Source organism: Cinclus cinclus, chromosome 4, assembly GCF_963662255.1.
Source record: "Cinclus cinclus chromosome 4, bCinCin1.1, whole genome shotgun sequence".
NCBI classification, from domain to species: domain Eukaryota; kingdom Metazoa; phylum Chordata; class Aves; order Passeriformes; family Cinclidae; genus Cinclus; species Cinclus cinclus.
The window spans coordinates 37,227,992-37,248,362 of record NC_085049.1 but is presented as its reverse complement, the minus strand read 5'-3'; the positions used below and the strand labels follow the sequence as shown (position 1 = coordinate 37,248,362).

The 20,371-nt window shown below is 35.0% G+C and overlaps 1 protein-coding gene across 1 annotated transcript in view; it reads right to left on the bottom strand.

The window, feature by feature from the left end:
* DOCK4 (dedicator of cytokinesis 4) overlaps nt 1-20,371 on the bottom strand; it is a 160,530-nt gene that overhangs the window by 124,409 nt on the left and 15,750 nt on the right. Inside the window, exons 2-8 of the mRNA XM_062492503.1 lie at nt 17,731-17,814; nt 16,662-16,702; nt 14,306-14,361; nt 12,521-12,617; nt 10,712-10,860; nt 9,328-9,412; nt 7,516-7,667 (exon numbers count right to left, since the gene is read on the bottom strand). Coding sequence (XP_062348487.1) covers nt 7,516-7,667; nt 9,328-9,412; nt 10,712-10,860; nt 12,521-12,617; nt 14,306-14,361; nt 16,662-16,702; nt 17,731-17,814 — 664 coding nt within the window. The remainder of the gene's footprint in view (nt 1-7,515; nt 7,668-9,327; nt 9,413-10,711; nt 10,861-12,520; nt 12,618-14,305; nt 14,362-16,661; nt 16,703-17,730; nt 17,815-20,371) is intronic.

Sequence of the window (20,371 nt, the reverse complement as noted above, 5' to 3'; positions counted from 1 at the left end):
TTATTTCTCTGAAAATCTGCCACTGCAAATCTTGTAACTGTGTACCTCCTTGATGTACTCATCACTGGCTTTTTAAGTGTGATCTTACTGCTGAAAGAAGTTTGTTTAATTAACTTCTGTTTCAGTAAGAGAAAAAGATACCCCCAGAGCCAACAATCATCACCACACTCACACTCCTCAGTACACTAAATGCTGGGACTATATAGTCACCTTCATATTCCAAGGAATAGAAGAACATCTAAAACTTCACAAATGACCACACACTACAACTGATTTATGAAGCAGATAACACAGAGCATCAGAACACAGGATTGCTGGAGTGTGCTGAAATGCTGCAAACCCACATTTCCAGTTTTCCTTTGGAGCTATAACAATGGCCTATGTCTTACCTAAAGCTATTAAGTGTTTCTCACATTACATCAATTGCACTCTGGGTTCTATAATCCCTTTGAACTCTGAAATTGTTTTTGCAATGTGATTGTAGTAGAAACAATTAAGTCCCAAAGCACAGCTGAGTTACTCTCTTTTACAGAGCTTTCCCCCATTCCAACTATGATCCTGTAACATCCATCTTACATACACTATTTTATGATGCACATGATCAAGTTAAATTGAATTAGGTAAAGACAATCAGAATATCATCTCCACATTTCAATTCACAAGTCAGAGCAGTCTAGCTATGAATCCAAAGCAGAACATATGATGCTACCACTCATTCTACACAACTACAGATTCAGTCCATAGCAAAATCCTTAAAACATTTACGCATGTTAACATTGGGTCTAGCATGAACTGCTGCTCTACAAATCCACTCCTACTGGCTGGCACTACTTGCATAAGTAAGCAGCAGTCTTAGACCTTCAAACTGTTGATTTACTTACAACAAAATCACATTATATAAAAACAGATCTTCAAGACTCTATGCCAAATTGGTAAGTCCTTCTGATTTAGCTTTTCTCAAACATTGGTGCAACATGCCAGATTCCAGAACAGATTTTATAAAAGCATTTCTTTAAGAACACAAAGCACCAGTACCTGTCCAGATAGAGTATGTTTGAGCTCATATACTTTAGGAACAACTCTAAGTAGACAGGAAAAGCTCATCAGTGGCCAGAAAAATAGGACTGAACTAAAAGACAAATCTCAAGAGAGATGTGACCATGGATCTCTTTCGTTTTCCAACTACAGTAACAGCACCTTTCTACAACTGCATATGGTAAAATGCTTCCTACAGAATTCTACACTAGTGAAATTAGTTCTAAAATGTAAGTGACGACATATAGTTTTTCACTTTCTTGAAGAACCAAAAATACCCAAGGAATACACAAACTGGGCTTGTGACATTAACAGAAATAAAAGAAGAACAGAAATATAAGGTTAGAAGATGTAACAGTGCATAAACCAAAGAATTTGACTGGGACACACCATATGGCTGTACCATTTTAAACCAGTGCCATTCACAACTTGTTCTACCCCATCAGGGGCTATTAGTGTTCTAGGAAAGGAAAGTGCAAAGCAGAAGGAAGGAGAGACAAATGGAATGAGATACAAAGACACATCAGGGAAAACTCTAGAAACCATCAGGGGCTGAGTTCAGCTGTTTATTGTTAATTTAACTGATAGCAAAAATTATTCCTAGCAGCTATTTTAGCCAGAAAATATGGATACATACATATGCATACATATCAAGTGAAATTAGCATGCACCAATTAAGTAGAAAATTAATGATTTGCAACTGTACTTTTAATAAGCAGAAGCATGTCATGACTGAGATTTAACTACTTGACTTAAATACTAACAGTTTTCTTGCTTCCATACAAGTAGAAAATTCACGATCAAAAAAAGCCCTTTAGAGTGTGAAGACACATATTAGACTATTTTAATATAGAAACAGTTTTCAAAATAGTACTTATTATTGTTGTCTATTAACAATAATAATAAAGTCATAGATAAACCAGTATATTATTATTTCCCTCAACTTAATAAAGCAGGACTGCCATTATTGTGGATGTCAACATATTTAGAAACAGTTATTCTTAATCACAATTTCCCAGAACAGAAGATAAGTCTGGTGAAAAGTACAATCTCATACTGTTCCAAACAAATGGAAAGTGATCCCAAAAGAGTATTTACCTCTATCTTAGAAAAGCTGATAGAAAACCATTCCTATTACCCAAAGTGGGTGCTGATCTCACTAAATTATGCAAGCAAGGCATAACAGCCCCTACCAAACCAGAGAAATCTTTAGCTAGAAAGTCTGAAAGTACAAAAAGCCTCAAAGCATCACTGATTTTTTTCTGTCACTATCTGATACCAAATTTCTACACTGGGAAAGTTATTAATGCATTTCAAAATCAGTTTTTCCACATCTTATGAAATACCTACTATCTAATTCTCAGTACACATTGGAAAAAATATGGAAAATTTACACACACTGTCAAAAATGAAAAATTATTTGAGAATAGTTTAGCTATAAGCATACCTAATTTTTCTTTTATTCATAGAATGGTTTGGTTTGCAACACACCTTAACATCTAATGACAATCTATTCAAAATAGTAAAGGAATAGTGGGATACATTATCAAAACCAGAACAACTGTTAAATGGTTTTATGGCTTTAATTTTAATCTCTTCACTTATTTTAAAAGGTGCTATTCTAAAAATACACTGGTAGGTCCAACAATGAGAGCACCACTGTTTATGTTTAATTAGGAGAATATTCCTTAAACATACACATTGCCTACCACAAGATATCTGTTCTACTTAAATGAAAAAAAATTCAACACATAGTGAAACTGTAAATTAGTCCATATATCTATCACTTATTTTTTATCTGACTACTCTAAGTCCTTTGCAAATATTTAAGAGCAAATTAAGAGTGCTTTTCCCATAGATTCCACTCTTAAGGCTGATGTCAAAAACTCAGATAACTAATATTGAGAATTTATATCCTTTATGATTTCAGTATCAATTCTTTCTGAACTTGAAGCCTCAAATTTTACTGAGATCTAAAGTAATGAAACAGAAAACAAATAGAAATAGAATAGATTCAGATAAAAAAAAATATTTCAGGGTACACTGAGCAGCTTTTTAATCAATACTATCTATGGATCTTAAGGAGCTTTCCCAAATGCCCTAAAGAAGATGGACATTTCATGAGCTGAATTGCTTTCTAGGTTTTGCTGACTATAACTAGCACTAGTTACTGGAGATTCAATTCACACGAAGATCTTAAGTTTAGATGTCTTTGGACAAGGATTCCAATCCTGAAGTCCACTGATTCATCATGAAACCTTCTGAAATCAGACAAAAAGGAAAGCATTGGCCTATGTCAATCTCGACATCTTACTTGTGACTGCAGAGATAGATCCATCAAACATATTCCAGAGGCAACGACGTGTCTGCTCCTCCCCCTGCCATCAACCTGAAGACATACTTGTACCTTATTTCAGGACTAAGTCATGTCTAATGAGGCACAACTACTCAGAGAAACAAAAGATAATCAAGAGGAGCAAATGCTGAATTTAAATACAAAGCACTTTGGGGATTTTCTATAATTTATTTTTCAAATAAAGAGGATCAAGACTGCAGCATATGTGAAGAACAGATTTCTGTTAGTAGGTGTAGATTTTCTTTAAGAGAAAAAATACCTGTGTCCAATTTCTTACTCTGCCTTTGAATATTCAAACTTACATTTCCTATCTGCCAAAGAATCTGAACCATCTCTTAAGCCACAGCAATCCGCACTAAGATATTTAAAGATATAAAAGGAATTAAAATTACTACTGTCATCCTTTCCCTCATCTGCTTGTCTTTACAAACAGTACCTACATTGCATCATGTTAGAATCCACTTCTGCCAAAATACTTAGTAAATGTTAGTTCCTGTGGCAAAACACATTAGTCACAAGAACTAGTGAAAAGTTTTGTGCTGACATTCACGCTCATAGTTTTCAATTTGGTATCTATTTTTTTTTCTACTTTGCACATCTGTATTCTTTTAATCTGTTCTTAGCATATAATGATATTGTATTTCCTTATTAGACACTTAATTCTGGTCCCACTAAGCCAAATGCAAGAACTGTTAACACAGTGCTTTCTCCTCATACCTTGGTTTGACTCAGTTGCTACAGGATGCCTTTTTTCAGAGAGTCTATAACTGTACAACAAGAAAAAGTTTCACTATCTTTCGTTGCTCAATGGATATTTTCTAAATGTGATAATTTCTTAATATTGCATGAGACAACTATAGTTTAAAATGGGCTAAGGACAATTTTATTCTTGCACTATAATACAAAGCTCAGCTATTAAACCATATATTCCCACTATGTTATTAAGTACTTTCTTTTTACCTTATTTTCCAAAGCATGGACTTTTCCACAGGGTTTTTTCTTGCACTTGCCTGGACTGGAAATACTATTCCTTTTTGGAGGGACTCTCCCCACCTCAGTATCTACAATTGCTATTCTTTTTACTGTGATACTTGAACAAATATTGCTGTTCAAATGGTTGAATGTATGATACTGATAACATAAAACACACAAAAAAAGCTGTGGAAAAAGATATCCAAACAATAAAAAAAGTAGTCAGATGATGTTACTTCTAGTCCTCCAACAGTCTTTTAAAGCTGCTATTTTAATTGCATATACCTGAGGTTATAAAAAATAAAATAGATTTATTAGAGATAGAGATATTGATATAGAGAGATCCTAGAACTGCAGGTTCACCTGAGAAGAAGATAAGTTAGTTTTAAGAAATTCTATTATTGAATATGAATTCTTTACTCTCTCCAACTGAACTCTAAGAGGCTACAGAGCTGACTTGCTTTATGTCAGCTTATGAGGTGGACAATGAACACTATTATGTGTTCAAACAGTCTTATGAAAGCAAACAGGATTATCCACCTGAGGAAAGCTTAGTACACATACAGTGCTTGCAAAATTTAACATGCAATACAGCAAAGCCCAAAGAAATAAACCCCAAAATATTCTAATAGCAATGGTTTAAATAAATACATTTTAAGTCATTTATATTCATATGCTTCTCTGTTTATCTATGCTTGTAACAAGTTCCATCTGGTTTTTTTCATTGCATTTTTCTACTGGACAACAAAACGACAACTTAGGAAACCAATGGACAAATGACACAACTAGGTTGTTGCCACACACAGCTTTTGACCTACACTTTTGCTAGAAATGAGCAGAAGACTGTGTATCCAAGTTCCTCAACTCCACTGTTGCCTACAGGCTTTGGCATCATAGGAGGGTGTGAACTATGGGGCTGGGGACACTGTCTCCTCTCATATACCATCATTCTTCTGAGAGAATTCGTTTATTCCAAGCATGCACCAACAAGGGCCTAACGATCTCTGAAATATCCCACCCATTTGTACTGAATACTGAACTAGTGAAGTCGCTTCCACGTCTAGTCCAGAGAGACCATACAAGCTTTCATCTTTGACACCTCTGCATTCCAGAGCTCATTCTGTGATACAGATATAACTCACATTTAATTTGCTCTTGTGAAAGCTCTCTTAGGTTTAGCTTTTCAAGTATGTTGAGAAGTTGTTTCTTGGGAGGGTATTTTTGTTGTATTTGTTGGGGTGTTTTTTTGTTACCGGATGGTGTGTTTGTTTGATTTGCAGATGGTGCAAATTAGCTTCACAAAGCTTATCCAGTCATTCCCCCCATACCCTAGAAGGCAGTTGAGATTTGTAACAACACATTTCTTCAAGGTTTGCCAGTAATGGGATGAGGAAGTTCACAGCAGCTGAAAACAGACACTGGAGTCAGGAATCAATAACTAAAGGTCAGATCACAGCAAGCACGTGAGAAACAGCTCTAGAATCTGTGCTTTCATGAAACATGAAATCCAATCCATTTGCTTTCACACCACCACCACTACCTTAACCTTGTTTTCAGCAATCCATATCACCCCAAATTGTTTTCTGTCAAAGTCGGCAGCTCTCTTGTAAATCTATCACCTGCTGTGGCATTCATTGGAGTGAATACAAACTTGTCCTGATGCACATTTAATTTTCAGAAACGACAGGAAACTGAAGTGCTGTCTGAAGTGCAGGCCAGAATGAAAAGTCAGTATTAAACAGCTAACACTGTAATACTAGCTGTGTATACATGATCTCACCAGCCATAAAGATTAATGTACCCAGTACACCCCTCCTTTAACGTACTGGCCATTTATTCTGCCTGCACTGCAAAGCACAGACGTAATTTTGTCAAATTCAGCCCAATTTCCACATAGTGCCCTAAACTCCTACTGCCATATTTAAGACAACAACTGTGGAAAGGACTGAAGGTGGAGAAGTTAATGGAAAACTGTCTCCTGTTTTGTATCTCCCCTGAGTTTTAATGGAAAACTCCCTCAGGCTGGAGCAGAGGAAGTGTGTAAGAAGCCCTTTGCTGGAGGAGGAGGAAGTGGAAGAGAATGTGTGAGCAACTGACCACAACTCATATTTCCAGTCCCCTGTACTGCTGGGGTGCAGAAAACCATGAATGAAACATAAGGAGAAGGGAGAAGTGGGAAGGAATATGTTTTAAGTTTTGGGTTTATTTCTCATTTCCTACTATGTTATGATTGCTAATAAATCATTTTCCCCATGTCAAGTCTGTTTTATCTGTGACAATAATTGGTGAGTGATCTCTCCCTTTCCTTACAGTGAACCGTGAGCCTTTTGTTCTATTTTCTGTCCCCTGCTCAGATGAGGAGGGGAGTGACAGGGTGGCTGTGGCTGGCTGGATGCCAGGGTCAACCCACCACACCCATCACCACTGCACAGCCATTAATGGTTCAAATTTCCTGGCGTATTCCTCAAACGGAACGTACTGAGCTCTTGCGCTGACTGCACTCTCCTCCTGTGCTCATATTTATTAAATGCATATTGGCTTCACTACTGATCACTCCCATGTTTTCTCTTTCAGCCACAATTCTGAAAATAGAAATAGGTACTGAGTATTTTAAAAATCAAAGGTTATCAGATCTCTCACAGAATTTAAACTCTAGGACAGATTGATCATGACAGTTTCACTGAAGAATCTGCGCCTTCTCTTAGAAGTAAAGGCTCCTTTTATAAAAAAACATGCTTAAGTCACTAAGGGCAGCCCTCCAATCTCACATACCAAGGCAAATTCATCTTATAAATAATACAGAGAAAACAAATGTTCAAAGTTTTGAATGTGCACTAATTAGGAGAGACGAAAACAGGGATACTGAGAAATGATCATTCTGTACACATACATGTATATATATTCCTCTACAAAAAAAACCCGGGAAGGTGAAATACATAAACAAGACAGATGTAGACATTTTTGTAAACCTTTAATGACACTACAAACCATTAGCCATAACAACTGAATTTCAGAAGGAAGCAAAATATTCCCACGAAACAAAAACACCTTGCCCCTGTTTCTAAATGTGGAATTTTCTACCTGGATTAAAATACAGTTTTTATTATCAAGCTTATGTAAAAATCAGTATTTAAATAGAAATCATATGGTACCTGATGGGTCGATTTTCTTTACTATCAAAGAGTGAAAAGATGACTTCCAGTTCCTCTCCCAGATTGGAGCACATTAAACTCTTCATCTGAACAAAAAGATGGTGGCTGCTAGCTGGCACTGGTGTGTCTTTTTTTCTATGGCGATGTTCCATCTAAAAATACCACAAAAATAGTGACCAATTTGAGTCAATTATAAAATTCTCAAAACAAAAAAATATGTAACGCAGAACTACTTACTTAGTGCAAATTAGTATCTTTTAAAATTTAATACTGATTCCTATTTTTTCCTTTATCTTTTTTTTCTTTAGCAACTGAGAAGGAGACACAGGGAATTTACTTTTCCAGTATTACACTTCATCATAACTAACTCCAGGAGAAAAAGAGTAAACTCTGGAAGTTTATCTTTTTCTATTCTGAAAGTGTGGAGCCACTTAAAACTTTGTGCTAAAACAACATAGTATTTCTTAGCTGGTTTAAACAGTTAGTGATCTGATATTCCAGTATTCAAGCACACTAAAAAAATGCTTTTGCAGAAGACTAAATACCAGTGTTTTAAGCTGGGAAAAAGCAATCATACCCACATTTTATGATGCCCAGCAAACTGCCTTATACAAGCTAATAATTTGTCTTGATTTGACATCACAATACCTTCTGCATTTTACTCACCTATCAAAAGAAGGGCAATATTAAGTTGTACTATCCCTCTCTTACATTGTAACAAAAATAATTTTAAACAGCAATCTTTCTGATCTATATAGCCTTCATACTAAGGTTATCTTTCTTTCCCCTTTTTATTTTTTCCAAGTACACTCCATAAGTGCCATTACTAGTTTTCTGGGTTAGTTTTCCTCTATATGTTTCTTCTTATGATCAACAGCTCCTCACCATATTTCATCTAGTGCTTCAACAGGAGTCCATAATATTACATATGACCTTGAAATTACTCAAAGGTACACTGATTCTAGCACAAATAATTTGCTAGAAGGCTCAACGTTACAAGTTAACAATACACGAAAAAGGCAAGTTAAAAATTATTTCAAAAATACATAATTATTTCAGATTCACAAAAAAATTGTAGCAATGATGTTTTGGGGGGGGGGTTGTGTTTAAATACAAAAGTTATCATAAGTAAAATTCAGTTTAAATACAAGCTTAGTCTTAAAGCACATAAGGCTCAGAATTGTGTATCTGCAACAGCTGCAGTACTTAAATATGAGCCAAAGCCTACATAAATAAATTGGCAAGTTTTCTTAGACCTTGCTGGACATTTAATCAGAATAAGAAATATCAGTGCTGGTTTTAGTAAATCAAAATGGGCTTTTACATCCAAAGGAAACCTTTCTTATGTAATTAAACTGTTATTTACATTAATATATTACAAAGTACCAAGAGCCCAGTATGATCAGTTGTGACAATATTATAGCATTATTATATTTCCACAAAGCTTATCTAGAGAGGCTCATGAGCCAGATAAAACTCTAATAAAGAGTCCATAAAATTTTATTGATGAGTAAATTCATATTAACAGTCAGAATTTTAACAGTACATCAGAAACCAAAACTTTTAACAAATAACATTTAAGCTAAGCATGTGTGCACACACAAACTTGATATCCAACTAAAGAATCTCATACAGATGTAGAGATGACATAGCTGTTCAAAAAAATTCTTTCCTTATAGTAAAACTCATTACATTATGAAATGACAACTTATTGGATCAAAAAAGGTACTTTTGGTTAAATAGAAAAGAGTGGCCATCAAATTATCAGTACATAATTTGATAGCAAAAGTACCAAATATTACATTCACATACCAGCCTGTACAGCTCCGTAATGCTGATCTCTTCAGGATCCACCATAGCATATTCTTTTCTTGGAACTAAGTCAAGCCCCAGTTGTCTGTATGAGAAATGGAATAACAGTAAGTAGTTTCTACCTTCAAAAGAAGCAAATTAGCTCTGCATGTGTTTGTTGTTTATTCCAATAAACAGCTACACTTTAATTGGTACTCTAAAATTAGTTGACTTTGGTTTTGTTTTAATGTATCTTGGCTGTATCCACCATCCACATTTGATTCATTCCCTTTCTCCACATTGCAACATAAATAGAATGTTTTCCCACAATTTTTAAATCTGTTCCACATTGTGGACAATGTGCAATAAATACTGTGAGCATTTCAGTGTGAATGCACTAGTACTGTCAATTTGAACAACAACCATGGAAAGGAAGATAAAAAGAAAATCCATTAAATGTCAAAACATCAACTTATTTTCAGTTTTGACTGGTGGTATCAAAGATGCTTGCCTGTATCCTCTGAACAAAATGAGGAAATGAGCTTGAACCAACAGGAATACAATTTATTTCCAGCACAGCAGCAAGCAACAATGTTTAAGAATGCATAAGAACACGAAAGCCATCATACTGAATTTAGGAAAAAATTCAAAAGATTATAAAGTTTTTCAAAAGTATATTTTAAAGAGCAGGTACTGTCCACATCAAAGGCCTTCACAATTCCTTTCAGTTACTGCAAAACTCTAAGGAGACAGGTAATTATACACATTTAGTCACAACCCTTTCACTCTGTTATTTGTGCTTTCAGACAGCTGTAGAAACCCTGGAAGTTCACAGTTAATTCTACTATTGAATATTGCTTCATTTAGTTAGCATTTAGCTGTATAAATATATGCTAAAGAGACTTTGGAAACAGCACCTAAATGCCAGAAGGCATTTTAACCATTTTCTTGCTTAAACAAAAGAAAAAGTAAAATAATACTATCTGTGTTAGCTTACTTCAGTTATTCAGATTAAAGAAAGATGCAGAGTACAGTAGCTGGATGAATGTTAGAGATGTCCAAGTGGGAACTAAATCGTGCGACCAAGTTAAAAAAAGCAATGTGAACCAATGCGGTTTCAGTTAGAACACAACGCTACGCTAAATTCTGCTTCAGATATTCCAATGCAATTTTCTTATAGGTAATGCTACTGCTACATAAATTACACTGATAAAAAAACCAGAATAAATCAATAAGCCACTTTTTACTGTTAAAACATAATGGACTTAAAAACAATGAAGGATAAAGACCATTAAAGAAAAGGTAACACTTGTTAGAATTTTGTTCCTTATTTCAGCATTCTACAATCAGCCTACAGAACTGGCATTACAATTTCATTACAATTCATTTATTTGCATGCACTCACTCATTGCCCCAGTCCAGACGAGCAGTGATGTGACGCTTGACGTCCTTCATTCGATCATGGGTGAGATGGCCAACAAGGACCTGCCTTCGCAGGTCTAGGATTTCATTCATTATGTGCCACAGCCGGTGAAAGAGATCCCCCTCATTCCTCTGTAAGATAAAAAAACACTGCATCTACATCACCTGTATAAGCTGATAATACTAATACATACAAACATGATCAGGAAATTGGGAAAATCCCTTTTCCCCCTTACTCAGTCTTTTATTCCCCATCACACTGTGGCCATTTTACCGGCACGTGTGTGCATATAAAATAATTTCAGACCTTGCCAAAGACCTTGTCTCTGCACCACACCTATTCCAATAACCCAGTCCAACTTCTTGTGTCCCTCTCACATTAACCTAATCTAATATACATGACAGGTATGACAAAAAGTCAACAAAAAAATTCATGTGTTTCACAGCACAGAACTGTTTTATTCCAAGAGCATGTTCGTTCTGTCCTGCTGTCTCAAACTGAAAATATAATCTGTGTTTCAAGACCATTTAAATTCATACAAATAAGGGACAGAAAAAGCAATAGCTCTGAGCATTCATACTCTGAACCATGGTGTTAATTTAACTTCCCCTTGCATTGCTATAACGCTGTACACTACCACCCAATCATAAATAAATAGTATCATGTAGACAGAATCTTGTCCAGACACTTATTTATCTTACTGTGAAGAAGGAGAAATTATGTGAATATGACTGCTTTGAAACCACATCCTCCTACTCTAATTATATACCAGCTAAGGGCATAACAATTCCCCATAAACAAACTTCTGTTCTGGAAGACTCTATTAACTCTTCCTTCACTAATTCTAAGTAGTTTTGCATAGTTTTTTGAGAACCTTTAGCTTGAGAAAATTACTACAACCTTCATCTAAGTGATTCTTCACACAAAGTTGGAAAAACACTCCTATTCAGATTAGTTCTGTTAATTCCTGCCCATTTCCCTTTTCCTTCTTCCTATGAATAAAAAGCCATAAAAATAAATTTCAGTTACTTCTGCTGTATAAGTTAAACCTAAAATTCATTTAGAAGTACCATTACTCTCCATTAACAACTGTTATATTCCAAGAACTCTGAAAAATAGCAATTTGATAAATTTCCTCTTTTTACTTCACATTCATTCACTTTATAAGCTCACTAAAAGGGCACTAATTTATTGTTTGTCCTGGCTTTCTGTCTGGAAAGGAAGAAAACCAGGGTAATTTTAAATGTGCAGTAACAACAGCAGTGAAGAAAAATGCTACCAAAAAGAGAAACAACTGCTGTAACAACAAGAGGGAAATACGAACATTGTAAGTAAAAGAAAACCAAGAGAAAAAAGGTCATAGAAAGAGCCCTTGAATTAGAAACAAGTGACAAAAAGGACATTGTATGAACATTATAGAGAGCTATACTTGACAGCATGTTTTCACAATTTTCCATCAGACACTAGTATATAGAGCTTTTATTTCTGCAGTCAAAGAACCAAATTGAATAAACAGTAATTCAGGTGTGTCTTTGGTCCTGGTACTTGATAAATTCTACTGAAATAAATTATTATTATTCATGTGAACACAGGAGACATGGTAATAACACTATGAAGCTCAAAGTACAATTTCAAGGTATTGGTGAAGTAATTTAAAAACAAAACAAAAAAAAACCTGAATGTTTTGGGTTTTTATCTGAAATATATACTTCAACTAAACCAGAGCATCTAAACAACAGTGCACCTTTTGGGATGACATTAAATCAAAGCAATATTATTCAGGGTACTTGCCACATAGAGTTGTTTCCACATTGTTCCCCAGTCTCTTAGAGTTGATGTCATTTCTGTAATAACAGAATCTTCTGTTGGAATAACCATTTCAAATTGTCTGTAACATGCAGAAGAACACATGATATTGCACAAGCTTTACTGATCCCATTGCAGTTACTAATATGTAGACTTCCTACTGCCAACAGTGGTGTCTGTCAACCTACACGAGCACTCCTTCAGACCATGACACTCCTTATTTGTATATTTATTGAATCCCCATGGAAAAACTTGGGGTGAAAGTAGTTTAATCCCCATGCAAAGTCTTCACCCTAGAGAAGTCAAGGCAAGCTTTTTTTTTTTACTATGAGATAAGCATATCAAAAACAACTTAGATAGCAGAATAAATCCCATAGTTTCCAAAGGGATTTTGACACTTCAGCTTTTCATGCCTGGATTACATTTTTCATGCTATCTTGTCTCTCTTACTAAATTAACATAACAACGTGACAATTCTTGGCTGTGATGTGCAGCAGGGAATATGGCCTGAATGGGAAATAAACTAACAAAGGAAATGGATGCAACAAATGTTGAACTCCGTGCAAGTAGTCATGGTGTCCACTAACAAACATTATTCTGCCTTTAAACTTTATTTTATTGTGATGGCTTATAATTTTGCTTCATTGAATCTTCAGTTTTAGCTACAACTTCAAAAGGACAAAAGGATCCTAGGGCATGACAAATCACACGTGGCTGCAACTTCATAGTGGACAGCAGGGAGTTTAACAGTAATGTGGGGACATTTTTACCTGTAAGAAAGAAACTTGTTTTAATATTATTACAGTCTTCACCATTACTTCTGCCCATCATGAATAATGGATCTTCAACACATTCATGCTCTCAAGAAAAAGGCACTTCCTGTTCAGGCATCTATCTATTATAAGAAATATCCTTACCTAAACAATTTTCAAACTGTTTTGTATCTGTTCTCTACCAATAAATCCAAATAAAGGATACAACATGAACAATTACTAATTAAAACTGTGAAAAAACTGTTGTGGTAAGATCACTGACAATTTTTTAAAGTTTTAAATTTTTAAAAGTGATACCATCAAGGCAAGTTTTACAGAGTAAAAAAAAAATAAAAATAAAAAATAAAAAACAACACCAACCAAAAAAAGCACTATTATTTTTCTACAGACAACTTGAATTCCAAAACAAAATTTTAAAACTAATTTTAACCAATGACTCTGTTTTTTATCAATTCCTCTAAATATGAAAAGACATCAGCTGTTGTAAAAAATAAATATTTGCTCTCCATCACCTGAAGAAAAGAAGTAAAGGAAAAAGTTCCTCTTCATTTACAGGTTTAACAAAATCTTTTGCCATTGAACTCATACATTATTTTACCCTTTTTTTGGTCAAATAGTAACTATCTACCATGGTAGAGCTACTGTCCTCAAAGAAAACATCTAATCTTCAACAGTAGATTAAAAAACATCTTATGTACACAATAATTTCTTCAAATTAAGGCAATGCCATTTTCAAGATAAACTTAATTGTTTCCTCTTTTCTCTACACAATACAGAATTATATTCCCAATTGTATTTAATGTCTTTTCTGAATACAGCATTCTAATTTTATGACCATGCAGAAGTATCAGGTTAGCTAAAGTCAATCATTAGAAGTCATCTGGCAGTAAGCTGAAGGTATCATAACATAAATAATTATTTTCTTATAAGCAAAAGATTTTTGGTACAAGTAACTGACCATGTTTAAATATGTGAAATTAGAATATTTCACACATACCCTTTGTTCTTAACGCATGCATTCTTCAGGTGAATGTAGTTAGATGGAAATATGCCCTGAAAAATAAAAAAGCTTAGGTAAAAAAAGTCCCCTTACATGAGTTTGGAATTCCATTTAGTATGGAATGTATGCAAATGCATGTTGAATTCAAAGTCCTCCAAATAATTAGCAAGAAACACACACAAGGAAAGAATGCAATAAATACTCAGTACAGAAACTAAAATGCCACATTCAGTAGAGTTTAAATTCAACACTTCAGAAAATTAGAAGATAAACACATGAAGAACATGCAGAAGATTGTTTGAAAGCTCCCTTATGGCAGATGGTTTTATTCATTATTCCCACCTTGATAAGAAACATCAGCTGTGGTGGATAATGTCTTATCAACCACATCATAAAACTAAGGATTTTCAGACAGGGATTCTTAAGCAGAATAAGTGAAGTTAACAATAGCCAATAAAAATTAAGTAAATAAAGAAAATTTTAAAAAAAGAGTCTAATTTGGTGACCAGTCTGCCTGCAGTGAACAGGGAAGTTGTGGCAGATGCCTATCAAAGCACCTGTGTCTGCCAGGAACAGCCCTTTTCCAGATGTTTAAGGGCTCCCTGCCATTCTCTTGAACACGCAGTATTGCTGCAACAGTCCCATTGCTCTTAGAGCACACTGACCTTTACAAATGAGAATGAGCAACATGAAGAAAGTCAGCTCCAAGCCTCTGGCTGGGAAGACAATACACTACAGCTCATGCAGTGAGAGAAAAATACATATATGGTCTCTTCATAATAAGCACAGCTGCATACAGCTTTACTTTGTGATGATGGTGTCCCATTTTCTTTTCACACAGCCAACGAAACCAAATCTACTATGTAGAGGCAACTACACCCTTTGAAATGCTCCTACTCCTCTGTAAAGCAAAGTAGTTCATGGGAGCTCCTCCCAAGCACAGCAGGACATACAGCCTTGCAGGTGTAACAATGCATCAGGGAACAGGATGGCTGCTTATGCACCCTTACTGCAGACCAGCTGCCACAGGTAACTCCTTCCAGTGTCAAAGCTGGCAGAATAACAAGGGAAGAATCTTGACAGAGCAATACCAACAACAACAGGAAGTACAAGGTGTTCTTTCGATTTTACTTTTGGAGAGGTTCCCTTCACAAATCCAAGTCAGGAAACTGTTTGCATTCACACTAGGAAAACAGAGAATATGTATCTCATCTCTTCACACATCAAGTCATGTTTAGAAAACCTATTCATAACTTCCATCACACATTTGACAGACCACAAAGCAAGACTGACAGCAAGCATGTGGTGAGAATTGCAACAAAAGACAGAGAAGATGCAATAACAAACCACAACTGCTCATGTCTTGCAGATCAAACTGCAATGTACTTCAATGAGGTCAAAGTAGTAAACATCAAATTAAATGGCTAAATTTATTGTTTGAATCGACCTTCCCTATAAAGAAAAGAAATTTATGTAATTAGAGACTAATTTATGTGATTGGTGGCCTTGGCAAAAAAGGCCAATGACTTGATATGAGCCGCTAGAAACTTCTCCAAATTACTGTGTATGTGCCTTTTTTGCAGTTGAACAATCTTGGAAATGAGGACAGAAAAACAATAGCAAATCTTATAATGCAGGTTAAAAGACCGACAGATAATTTATGATCTTTCCCATGAAAAATCAAAATCTGTACAATCCCAGAGGCAAGACAACAGGAGAGGTTAAGAAAACAGAAAGACAAATAAGACAACGTACAACACGAACGAACACTGAAACGTAAATTTCAGTAATTTTTCATGTCAGAATGAAGAAGAAATAAATCAGTGAAGTCTGGTTTATAATACTATGCTAGTATGGAAATCAAAGACTACACATCAAAGAAAACCAAAATGAACCATATATTTTACATGGCAACATGTATTTTTTATTCAGTTTATACTCTGCACGTGGCTCCTATAAACTGTCTCCACTGGCTGCTCTAAATTAGCTCATAGCATCAAGAAAAACTGGCACAGTTTAACCAACATTTCTGACAATGTTTACAATTTGTGTTCTCGGTAGTCTTTTCCCTTCAACTTCGCTTCCTCTGAGTGGAAAATCTACAATTCAGAAATTAAAGAAATTTCACCATAGCCCTGGATTTGTAAAGTGTATTATCCTAATACATAGAAGCATTTCAGAAGGGTAATCCCTGTCCAAACCTAATTAAAGTAGTACCAATAATATACTTAAAACTAAGCTCTGGTTTTCTTTTAAGAGTAAATATCATACATTTACAAGCAGATTATTAACTTTTAAAAAGTAAATACACATTTTTTTTGTCCAAGAATGCAAAACTGCAATTAACCTTTACCTTAACATTGGGGTTTTTTAAGGCAAATCCTCTGTACCATCCTGTGAAGAAAGCACATTTTTGCTTTTTAAAGTGTGAAAATCATTTGCATATACAAAACAGATTTCATCTTTCTCTTTTTGACAGCTATGACAATTCCACTGTGCTGTCAGACTATGTTAATTTAAAAGATTTTCCATACAGTGAAAGGTATTTCATTTAAACCAGTTCACATTTGGATGACTTCAATCACACAATTCCAGGAATTACTTTTTAACCCTGTACCTGAAAGTTTCTCTAACAATCTAACCTAGGTAAATTCTGCATTAGACACCCCACTGGTCAAAACAGAAATAATTTCTTACTAACTCAAAACATTTACCAATCCTTCCTGGGCTTCAGGCTCTACATCTATCAGTCACCACACTATACAAAATTCATAATATACATGATTCAACAGAATAGAACCTATGCCTTCTGAAAGAACATTTCTTACAAGGTTAACCATAAATAATCCTGATATTATATTTTAAAAACCCCAAAACCTGTATGAACCCAAATGATTTAAAAATGAATAAAAATAATTATAAAATCAATGTGTTGATTTTTATGTGTTCAGGAAGCAGATCATGGAAAGAAAATGCAACTTTATTTCTCTGACTCTACCAACAGACATTTTCTAAAATTATATTTGCATTCTCTAACGCAAAACAGAGGTAGAAGAGAATGCTTACACTGCTTTATGATTTTAAGCTGTGACTTTGAATTAATTTCAAAATGTCTTGATGGCAGCCAGGTTTCCCTCAGAAATACCAAGAAAGCAGAAGAATCATGAGAGACTTCCTTTCTGTTATAACTATTTTTCTCTGTAAATGTTTATTAAACAGAGAGAAATTAAATAAAAATTATTGTACTGCAAATTAATTATTATAGCGATTAGAGTTCTCTGGAACCGTGGAAAAAAATAAGAGGCCACAATGTGTTATATTATTGACTTAAAATGTGTTACTTATAAAAAAAAGAATATGAATGGAGTTCAAGCCATCAATACACAAAACTTAAGCAACACAGGAACCACCTGTGAACTCACCATCGCATTTCTCTAATATTTGAACAGTGTCTCCAATCTCCAGTGATAGGCCATGTGGGACTGTCCCTCGAAAACCAGCAATTACTGAAAAACAAATTATGTTTCAATTATTCACAACATTAAAATAGAAATTATCATTCCTATTGTTAACAAAATAGTATATAACTGTGAGAAGTTACATGTCAGAACAAACAGGCTTACTCAAATTTAATAAGCCATGAAAAAAGTCAAAAGACGGAATCATTAAGCCACTTCTATGAGCAGAAAATTCAAAACACACAACTCAGAAAAAAATCTAAACACAGCCTTACACTACATGAATGGAAAGCTTGTACTGGAGAACACTATTAGCTAGATCATAAGTACTCTGAAGGACAGAAAGTGTTTTATTCCAAATGCTGACACTAACACACATCAGACCTCAGAATTTTGCAAGCTGAAAGTGCCAATATGTGCCAGTGTTTTTTTTGCCATCCACACCACTCACACGCTGTGAAAAGAAAACCTTATTTCACATTTGCTAAATGGATGCTATAGACCCAGCATTCCACATAACCCCAAATGTGAGGAAATGGTTAGGGGGTAGTGACCACTAAAGCATGTTGTTCACTCCAATACATCAAGTGCACACTAAGCTTCCCCTGCAGCTTCACCAAAGCCACTGAAGGGAGGTCATGAGCTCAGGCTGGGACAAGAGCTACTGAAATGGAGCTGGAGATAAAACATGCTTCAGAAACAAACATCCACCAGAGCAGTGATGTTCCCAAATACTTACAATGGCCAAATATTAAATCTTATATTGCTAGTTCTAAAACAATAGACAGCTATTTTTTTTTCACTCAGAATCAAAAGAGGATACACAAAAGCCACTCAAAGAGTTCACTCCTTTAAAATCAATTAACACATTAGATAGCAATTCAGCTATTCTATCCTGCTCTTGCTGTATTTGAAATACTGAACTAAAATATTGCCTAATTCAGGCAGGAGACTGAGCAATAGTGTTTTTTGATCTTCTATATTGTAACCTTTCAGAGCTCAGTTTTGAAGTGGAAGAGGAAAACAGCCTATCCATCAGGGCGTGATTCACAAAAAGACTTTGTAACCTAAAAGCAGTCCAACTGCTATTAAATATCTACGCATCAAGACACAAAACGTAGGGAAAAAAGAAACCCCACTAACTGAGAGACATGACAAGACAACTTCACATGTAAAAGCCATAAGGATATGCATATATGCAAGGACATATATACGCTCTTCTTGCCTGCTGTTGAAGGTCTACCCTGCCACAAGCAGACACTACACTCCAACACAACATAACCTGTCATCCACCATCTGTGCCTGCCACACTGTTCATCAAAAGCAGCAGGAAAGATTAGCTGTCAGCAACCACAGAAACTGAAAATTCATTTGTGAATCTTTGTAAGAAAGTTCCAGATTTTAAGAGCAAGCCAACAGGATATGGTTTATGCTATGTTTTAAAATACACAAAAAGTACATTTTTGCCAAATCCTTCTTCAGAATCTGAAGACTTCAAAACTGATTGTATTCATCACTTTACTCATGAGAAAATCATTATTGTGCTTAAGCCAGTCATCATCCCTTTGAAAAAACCCTGTGAGATTATATCCCTGGACAGTCCCTAAAAGTGTGATACATGAGACCAGTATTTACAGTATTAAACCACCTCAAGAATATGTATTGAATCAATCTTTATTTTTCTCTCCAACTCTTCAAGTCTTTTACACCAAACTGAATACTGTGAGATATACAGCATGAAATAAAAGTACTTTGGTTCCACACCATGATCAAGTACACCATTTTTAAAACAGCTTAGTAGCAAGAGAGCATTAACACAGTAAGAAAGTTTGTCAAACAGTTGAAAAAGACCAAAAATTTTCCAATCAATTTTTTTACAAAGATCTGAAAAATAAAACCATTTATTAACTATGAAGAAATAAAAATAAAAAGCAAACTCCCTGAATATCAATGCAATGTACATTTAAATTCTGCTGTGGCACTGGAATGACAGAAATCACTCTGGTCAACTTTCTAGTTTGAAAGAAGCAAAATTAAATATGAAGTCTGCCAAAATAGCATGTACAGCAACCAAAGTAAAATTAAGGAATTAACTGAAAAAGTATGCAAAACCAAACCAAACCCTCATCTATTATTACATTTCTGAGATGTCTCGTTTTTAAACGCCATGAAATAAAAAATTACATTCATTTTCTCCTTAAGACCCAATATATCCTGACACATTGTTATGATTTGACTTTCCTGTGACATCCAGTTTTTATTTCTTAGTTACTGGAGTTGTTCAAGGTATTTCTCTTTTTCTCTTTTTTTTTTATAGGTTAAAAAAAACTTTCAGGACAAAAAGAGATTGAAATCTGACACAGTGTAGAAAATAGCTAGAAATCATTTTAGAGCATGTATAGAAGAACAAAATTATACCTTGAAATATCTTCCCAGTATGATGGCCTGCAGAGTACCAGAAAAAGAACGAAAGAAACAAGGGCATTATCTTGACCTCTAAGCACATTGACCTGATACACTTGAAAAAACTCTCCCTGGATTCTTGTGGAGTAAGGTCAGGCTCAAAACAGGTAGCTTGTGGTGTTTAGCAGTGTCAGTCAAAGTA